The sequence below is a fragment of the Argentina silus genome (assembly GCF_951799395.1).
Source record: "Argentina silus genome assembly, chromosome: 6".
Classification (NCBI taxonomy): Eukaryota; Metazoa; Chordata; class Actinopteri; order Argentiniformes; family Argentinidae; genus Argentina; species Argentina silus.
In genome coordinates, this window is record NC_139660.1 from 1,011,395 (window position 1) to 1,021,394 (window position 10,000).

Below are 10,000 nucleotides of genomic sequence, written 5' to 3' on the forward strand. Positions count from 1 at the left end.
AGCTGTGTGTGTGTGTGTGTGTGTGTGTGTGTGTGTGTGTGTAGTATACAGTGTGTGTGTTGTTGCGGGGGCCTGTCCTCAGTGAGTCAGAGGAGTGTGTATTTGCGGCCCTGAGCGCCAGGCGGGCGGCAGAGAGGGGCGTCTGGCTTTGGCACGGCGCCTGGCAGTGCCAGTGTGCGGCGCGGGCGTGTGTGTGGGCGTCACCGCGCCTCTCTGCTGGCTGCTGCTGCGTCTCTCTGAATCCCCCCGCTCCCACCCTTACTCTACATACTGTTAACACCCACCGACTAAAACGTGCCGGGAGGGAGGGAGAGAGAGAGAGAGAGAGAGAGAGAGGGAGAGAGAGAGAGAGAGAGAGAGGAGAGAGAGAGAGAGAGGAGAGAGAGAGAGAGAGAGAGAGAGAGAGAGAGAGACAGAGTGAGACAGAGAGAGACAGAGAGAGAGGAGAGAGAGAGAGAGAGAGAGAGAGGAGAGAGAGAGAGAGAGAGAGAGAGAGAGAGAGACAGAGTGAGACAGAGAGAGACAGAGAGAGAGGAGAGAGACAGAGTGAGACAGAGAGAGAGGAGAGAGAGAGAGAGAGAGGAGAGAGAGAGGAGAGAGAGAGAGAGAGAAAGGCCAAAAAACAAAAGTTTAGAGAGAATGAACGCAGCTGTCCAGTCTTGGTCTCTTTCTCTGTTGTGTGTGTGTGTGTGTGTGTGTGTGTGTGTGTGTGTGTGTGTGTGTGTGTGTGCATATGTGTGAGGTTGTAGGATGGATGCCCTGCTCCCAGGAGGTGCTGTACAGCAGAGTCTGTTTGCCAAGCGGAGAAGTGTTGAAGTCCAAACGTGATTTTCATTTTTCCCCAGCAGATTTTTTTTTTTTTTTTTTTTTTCAACGCTTATTTTTTTATTCCATTTTCAAGGTTCATTAGAATGAATCAACTGTTCAATATAAACTCTGATAAGCACCTTTGCTTTCAGTTGTAGCAATTAGCACAATTATGGTACAAGTCTCTGATCTCAACGACACCAACCTGGATAAATCACCTTGAAATCAGTTATTGTTTTAAGGAATTCTAGATGAATCTGAACTTTGATGTTTTATACCGAATATCTCAGAAATGTAAACACTCTGAACTATCTAATAATCACAACAGCATGTTCATCCTGTACAACATTCCTCTCACTCAGAGAACAACAGTAAAGATCAGACACACACACACACACACACACACACACTGAGCCTCACGGTGCCGTTTCTACTGTACTAGTTAATGCTTCTCTAAACTCCCTTTCTGTACACACACACACACACACACACGCACGCGTGCACACACACACACACACACACACACGCACGCGCACACACACACACACGCACACGCACATGCACACACACACACACACACACACACACACACACACACACCAGTCCTCTGTAGTGTTATTCCCCCGTGTGTTCAGCGCCCTGGGTTCAGGGCGTAGCGCCCTGGCACGCGGAGGTTAAGGTGTACGTGTTAACAAGAGGGTGCAAATGGGTTCACACACACACACGCACACGCAAACGCACACACACACACACTCTCACCGACAAACACATACACACCACACACACACACAAACACGCACGCACACACACACACACACACACACACGCACACGCAAACGCACACACACACACTCTCACCGACAAACACATACACACCACACACACACACAAACACGCACGCACACACACACACACACACACACACACACACTCGCCAGCAGCCAGAACTCCGCCCTCCACAGATATTGTGGAAGGCAGGCCGTCTGTGCTGTGAGGACGGGCGACAGCGCGCCGCGTAGCAAACATTTGGAAAATCAGCTTGATTTATTTTTACATCGGGAGCAGAATGCCAAACGACACAGGGGTTTCAGCACACAATGTTTCGCTGCTCTGCTTTCTTTATTTAATTCTCTATTTATTCAACTATCTCACTGTTTCTGGGTTGTTTTTTGCCTGGGGATTTTGGGGCGAGATAGCAGGGAATCTTCGCCACGGGGATTAGGCATCTAAGAAGTACAACTAGTATGTGTTCAGACAGTTTAGTTATGTTATTATCATCATAATATTCTCATAGAATAATATTAAGAATATACTGTCTTAGGAATATATATCAAGAACAGAACATGCCCATTTTCGGTTCTGTGTTTTTCATCAGTAATTGTTTTCAAAGTGCAGCTTTGTGATACAGATTTGTGATACAATTGAGTTGTATATTTTATAACTGTTCTAATCAAATCAAAGATCAATTTATGGAGAATATAGAATATAGACTCACTGTAGATGCATCTAAACCAACTGAATTATTATTTTATTTTATTTTTTTGAAACTCAACATATTTTATTTAAAATAAGTATTATCTATTTGCAGGGGAATTCATTTAATGTGTATGCCAGATTTAATTATTTAGAATAATTCTGTATCCTATGATTCTGATCCGTAGCAGCGGGCGTTTATACGTCTGTTTAATTCTATACTAATTCCTTAATTTGATAACAGTAAATGTGTCCAGTGGAATCTGCGGCTAGCCGCTGCTAGCTGTATGAATCTGCTGCTAAGTGAAGGAGAGTCATATCTCACACTGAAACCATGATTGAATTGCACCAGTAGTTTCTGTAATGGCTGTCAGTGATCACATAAGTGGTGTATAATTAGGATCTGGGGTAATGTGGAATTGACGACAGGGAAAACACCATTATTTTTGAATGAAAAGCATCAATGTTCATATCTGAATAGAGAGAGAGAGAATGAGCTTCTAATGAGCATGTCTGTGTAAAAACTACATGGGTGAAATACGATTACATTTCTATAACAGAATACACTGATTGTACTGAGTATGATATAATATATATTATAATATTATATGATCTGATGTAAAGAGATAATTTTTTAAACTGAAGAGCTTCATGATGGTAATGTTGATATGTCAGTCATCCTGGAGTTTATACTGATCTGAGAGACAGAGAGAGAGATAGAAAGAGAGATAGAGTGAGATAGATAGATAGATGGAAATATGGGGGGGACCCCTGCTACAGACATAGAGATGGGGGGGGCCCTGCTACAGACATAGAGATGGGGGGGGGGGGCCCTGCTACAGACACAGAGATGGGGGGGGGACCCCTGCTACAGACATAGAGATGGGGGGGGGGCCCTGCTACAGACATAGAGATGGGGGGGGGACCCCTGCTACAGACATAGAGATGGGGGGGGGGCCTGCTACAGACATAGAGATGGGGGGGACCCCTGCTACAGACATAGAGATGGGGGGGACCCCTGCTACAGACATAGAGATGGGGGGGGTCCTGCTACAGACAGAGAGATGGGGGGGGGCCCTGCTACAGACATAGAGTTGGGGGGGGGACCCCTGCTACAGACAGAGATGGGGGGGGGGACCCCTGCTACAGACAGAGATGGGGGGGGGCCCTGCTACAGACATAGAGATGGGGGGGGGGCCCTGCTACAGACATAGAGATGGGGGGGGGCCCTGCTACAGACATAGAGATGGGGGGGGGGACCCCTGCTAACCCCACACTGTGGCTTGTACTGTAACCACGGAGACAGATGAATAATCCACTTTAAAACAGCACACGTTGAGCTCACTCTGTACAGTCCCTTATCTCCTTATCTCCTTATCTCCTTCACTCTGTATAGTCCCTTATCTCCTTATCTCCTTCACTCTGTACAGTCCCTTATCTCCTCAGCTCCTTGACTCTGTTCAGTATGGTTCAGTATGGTTCAGTATGTTTCAGTATGTTTCAGTATGTTTCAGTATGTTTCAGTGTAGTTCAGTATGTTTCAGTATGGTTCAGTATGGTTCAGTATGGTTCAGTATGTTTCAGTATGGTTCAGTATGTTTCAGTATGTTTCAGTATGTTTCAGTGTGGTTCAGTATGGTTCAGTATGGTTCAGTATGGTTCAGTATGGTTCAGTATGGTTCAGTATGTTTCAGTGTGGTTCAGTATGGTTCAGTATGGTTCAGTATGTTTCAGTGTGGTTCAGTATGTTTCAGTATGGTTCAGTATGGTTCAGTGTGTTTCAGTGTGGTTCAGTATGGTTCAGTATGTTTCAGTGTGGTTCAGTATGGTTCAGTATGGTTCAGTATGTTTCAGTATGGTTCAGTATGGTTCAGTATGTTTCAGTATGTTTCAGTATGGTTCAGTATGGTTCAGTATGTTTCAGTGTGGTTCAGTATGGTTCAGTATGGTTCAGTATGGTTGTGGTTGGGTTCAGTATGGTTGTGGTTGTGTGGAGGTTCACCCAGAGTCAGTCAAACTGAGGTGGGGTTGAGGTGCTCCATCACCCTCACTTCCTCTTCCTCTTCACCTTCCTCTTCCTCTTCCTCTTCACCTTCCTCTTCCTCTTCACCTTCCTCTTCACCTTCCTCTTCCTCTTCACCTTCCTCTTCCTCTTCCTCTTCACCTTCCTCTTCCTCGTCCTCTTCACCTTCCTCTTCCTCTTCCTCTTCACCTTCCTCTTCACCTTCCTCTTCCTCTTCCTCTTCACCTTCCTCTTCACCTTCCTCTTCCTCTTCCTCTTTCTCTTCACCTGGCCATGTTTGATTTGATTTGATTGAACTTGTCATTGTCACTTTCATATGGGCTTCGCACAGACACACACACTCATACACACACACACACACACACACACACACACACACACACACACACACACACACCCAGGCACACAGACACATACACACACACACACACACACACTCTCACACACTGCCTGCACAGAGCACCATGCTGTCCCATCATCCCCTGCAGCTGACAGCATTCTCCTGCAATTATCACCAACACACACACACACACACACACTCACACACACACACACATTCACACACACACTCACACACACACACACACACACACACACACACACACTCACGCAGTGGCATTGTGCATGGAGGGCCTTTAAGGAGAGCAGTAATGTATACGCAGATGTGCTGCTAAATCTACAGGCTTCTGCGGGCCATATGGCCCCATAAAGAAAGATGGTGTGAGCGTCTGGAGGAGCGGAGGGATGGAGGGCCGTGTGTGTGTGTGTGTGTGTGTGTGTGTGTGTGTGTGTGTGTGTGTGTGTGTGTGAGCGGTGCAGTTGTGTGAGGGAGGCTGGTTAATGGAGCACATGTCCAGGCCGTCCCTGTGTCTTGCTGGAACAGCCCTGCCGCTGCCTGGGGGGGACAGGCGGACCCCCAGGCCAAAGCTGCTTCATCTGGTTCCCTGCCACCCCCCCCTGAACTGAATAGTACAATACATTTACAAAACTAAACTCACTCTGTGTGTGTGTGTGTGTGTGTGTGTGTGTGTGTGTGTGTGTGTGTGTGTGTTAGGAACGAGGTGGAGCAGCTGTCCCTGGAGAAGCAGCATCTCGAGGAGTGCTTAGAGAAGCTGAGAGCACGATCTGCTGAGATGGAGGAGCAGTGTGTTCAGCATGGCAGGATGCACCAACGCATGAAGAACAGGTACACACACACACACACACACACACACACACACACACCACACACACACACACACACACACCACACACACACACACACACACACACACACACACACACACACACACACACACACACACACACACACACACACACACCACACACACACACACACACACACACACCACACACACACACACCACACACACACACACCGCACACACACACCACACACACACACACACACACACACGTTGTTAAGGTGCTTACTGCTCAGGAGTCCCAGTGGTGTTTGAGTGTGTAGTTGTATATACAGTAGTGTTTGAGTGTGTAGTTGTATATACAGTAGTGTTTGAGTGTGTAGTAGTATATACAGTAGTGTTTGAGTGTGTAGTAGTATATACAGTAGTGTTTGAGTATGTAGTTGTGTATACAGTAGTGTTTGAGTGTGTAGTTGTGTATAGAGAGTGTATAGCTGTGTGTGTGTGTGTGTGTGTGTGTGTGTGTGTGTGTGTGTAGTATACAGTGTGTGTGTTGTTGCGGGGGCCTGTCCTCAGTGAGTCAGAGGAGTGTGTATTTGCGGCCCTGAGCGCCAGGCGGGCGGCAGAGAGGGGCGTCTGGCTTTGGCACGGCGCCTGGCAGTGCCAGTGTGCGGCGCGGGCGTGTGTGTGGGCGTCACCGCGCCTCTCTGCTGGCTGCTGCTGCGTCTCTCTGAATCCCCCCGCTCCCACCCTTACTCTACATACTGTTAACACCCACCGACTAAAACGTGCCGGGAGGGAGGGAGAGAGAGAGAGAGAGAGAGAGAGAGGGAGAGAGAGAGAGAGAGAGAGAGGAGAGAGAGAGAGAGAGGAGAGAGAGAGAGAGAGAGAGAGAGAGAGAGAGACAGAGTGAGACAGAGAGAGACAGAGAGAGAGGAGAGAGAGAGAGAGAGAGAGAGAGGAGAGAGAGAGAGAGAGAGAGAGAGAGAGAGACAGAGTGAGACAGAGAGAGACAGAGAGAGAGGAGAGAGACAGAGTGAGACAGAGAGAGAGGAGAGAGAGAGAGAGAGAGGAGAGAGAGAGGAGAGAGAGAGAGAGAGAAAGGCCAAAAAACAAAAGTTTAGAGAGAATGAACGCAGCTGTCCAGTCTTGGTCTCTTTCTCTGTTGTGTGTGTGTGTGTGTGTGTGTGTGTGTGTGTGTGTGTGTGTGTGTGTGTGTGCATATGTGTGAGGTTGTAGGATGGATGCCCTGCTCCCAGGAGGTGCTGTACAGCAGAGTCTGTTTGCCAAGCGGAGAAGTGTTGAAGTCCAAACGTGATTTTCATTTTTCCCCAGCAGATTTTTTTTTTTTTTTTTTTTTTCAACGCTTATTTTTTTATTCCATTTTCAAGGTTCATTAGAATGAATCAACTGTTCAATATAAACTCTGATAAGCACCTTTGCTTTCAGTTGTAGCAATTAGCACAATTATGGTACAAGTCTCTGATCTCAACGACACCAACCTGGATAAATCACCTTGAAATCAGTTATTGTTTTAAGGAATTCTAGATGAATCTGAACTTTGATGTTTTATACCGAATATCTCAGAAATGTAAACACTCTGAACTATCTAATAATCACAACAGCATGTTCATCCTGTACAACATTCCTCTCACTCAGAGAACAACAGTAAAGATCAGACACACACACACACACACACACACACACTGAGCCTCACGGTGCCGTTTCTACTGTACTAGTTAATGCTTCTCTAAACTCCCTTTCTGTACACACACACACACACACACACGCACGCGTGCACACACACACACACACACACACACGCACGCGCACACACACACACACGCACACGCACATGCACACACACACACACACACACACACACACACACACACACCAGTCCTCTGTAGTGTTATTCCCCCGTGTGTTCAGCGCCCTGGGTTCAGGGCGTAGCGCCCTGGCACGCGGAGGTTAAGGTGTACGTGTTAACAAGAGGGTGCAAATGGGTTCACACACACACACGCACACGCAAACGCACACACACACACACTCTCACCGACAAACACATACACACCACACACACACACAAACACGCACGCACACACACACACACACACACACACGCACACGCAAACGCACACACACACACTCTCACCGACAAACACATACACACCACACACACACACAAACACGCACGCACACACACACACACACACACACACACACACTCGCCAGCAGCCAGAACTCCGCCCTCCACAGATATTGTGGAAGGCAGGCCGTCTGTGCTGTGAGGACGGGCGACAGCGCGCCGCGTAGCAAACATTTGGAAAATCAGCTTGATTTATTTTTACATCGGGAGCAGAATGCCAAACGACACAGGGGTTTCAGCACACAATGTTTCGCTGCTCTGCTTTCTTTATTTAATTCTCTATTTATTCAACTATCTCACTGTTTCTGGGTTGTTTTTTGCCTGGGGATTTTGGGGCGAGATAGCAGGGAATCTTCGCCACGGGGATTAGGCATCTAAGAAGTACAACTAGTATGTGTTCAGACAGTTTAGTTATGTTATTATCATCATAATATTCTCATAGAATAATATTAAGAATATACTGTCTTAGGAATATATATCAAGAACAGAACATGCCCATTTTCGGTTCTGTGTTTTTCATCAGTAATTGTTTTCAAAGTGCAGCTTTGTGATACAGATTTGTGATACAATTGAGTTGTATATTTTATAACTGTTCTAATCAAATCAAAGATCAATTTATGGAGAATATAGAATATAGACTCACTGTAGATGCATCTAAACCAACTGAATTATTATTTTATTTTATTTTTTTGAAACTCAACATATTTTATTTAAAATAAGTATTATCTATTTGCAGGGGAATTCATTTAATGTGTATGCCAGATTTAATTATTTAGAATAATTCTGTATCCTATGATTCTGATCCGTAGCAGCGGGCGTTTATACGTCTGTTTAATTCTATACTAATTCCTTAATTTGATAACAGTAAATGTGTCCAGTGGAATCTGCGGCTAGCCGCTGCTAGCTGTATGAATCTGCTGCTAAGTGAAGGAGAGTCATATCTCACACTGAAACCATGATTGAATTGCACCAGTAGTTTCTGTAATGGCTGTCAGTGATCACATAAGTGGTGTATAATTAGGATCTGGGGTAATGTGGAATTGACGACAGGGAAAACACCATTATTTTTGAATGAAAAGCATCAATGTTCATATCTGAATAGAGAGAGAGAGAATGAGCTTCTAATGAGCATGTCTGTGTAAAAACTACATGGGTGAAATACGATTACATTTCTATAACAGAATACACTGATTGTACTGAGTATGATATAATATATATTATAATATTATATGATCTGATGTAAAGAGATAATTTTTTAAACTGAAGAGCTTCATGATGGTAATGTTGATATGTCAGTCATCCTGGAGTTTATACTGATCTGAGAGACAGAGAGAGAGATAGAAAGAGAGATAGAGTGAGATAGATAGATAGATGGAAATATGGGGGGGACCCCTGCTACAGACATAGAGATGGGGGGGGCCCTGCTACAGACATAGAGATGGGGGGGGGGGGCCCTGCTACAGACACAGAGATGGGGGGGGGACCCCTGCTACAGACATAGAGATGGGGGGGGGGCCCTGCTACAGACATAGAGATGGGGGGGGGACCCCTGCTACAGACATAGAGATGGGGGGGGGGCCTGCTACAGACATAGAGATGGGGGGGACCCCTGCTACAGACATAGAGATGGGGGGGACCCCTGCTACAGACATAGAGATGGGGGGGGTCCTGCTACAGACAGAGAGATGGGGGGGGGCCCTGCTACAGACATAGAGTTGGGGGGGGGACCCCTGCTACAGACAGAGATGGGGGGGGGGACCCCTGCTACAGACAGAGATGGGGGGGGGCCCTGCTACAGACATAGAGATGGGGGGGGGGCCCTGCTACAGACATAGAGATGGGGGGGGGCCCTGCTACAGACATAGAGATGGGGGGGGGGACCCCTGCTAACCCCACACTGTGGCTTGTACTGTAACCACGGAGACAGATGAATAATCCACTTTAAAACAGCACACGTTGAGCTCACTCTGTACAGTCCCTTATCTCCTTATCTCCTTATCTCCTTCACTCTGTATAGTCCCTTATCTCCTTATCTCCTTCACTCTGTACAGTCCCTTATCTCCTCAGCTCCTTGACTCTGTTCAGTATGGTTCAGTATGGTTCAGTATGTTTCAGTATGTTTCAGTATGTTTCAGTATGTTTCAGTGTAGTTCAGTATGTTTCAGTATGGTTCAGTATGGTTCAGTATGGTTCAGTATGTTTCAGTATGGTTCAGTATGTTTCAGTATGTTTCAGTATGTTTCAGTGTGGTTCAGTATGGTTCAGTATGGTTCAGTATGGTTCAGTATGGTTCAGTATGGTTCAGTATGTTTCAGTGTGGTTCAGTATGGTTCAGTATGGTTCAGTATGTTTCAGTGTGGTTCAGTATGTTTCAGTATGGTTCAGTATGGTTCAGTGTGTTTC

The 10,000-nt window shown here is 46.3% G+C and overlaps 1 protein-coding gene across 1 annotated transcript in view; it reads left to right on the plus strand.

The window, feature by feature from the left end:
- The window catches only part of LOC310805707 (serologically defined colon cancer antigen 8 homolog), a gene marked incomplete at its 5' end in the record, with an annotated part of 43,000 nt that overhangs the window by 21,979 nt on the left and 11,021 nt on the right, over window positions 1–10,000 (plus strand). Inside the window, one exon of the mRNA XM_083671507.1 lies at window positions 5,358–5,489. Within this exon, the coding sequence (XP_083527633.1) occupies window positions 5,358–5,489 (132 nt within the window). The remainder of the gene's footprint in view (window positions 1–5,357; window positions 5,490–10,000) is intronic.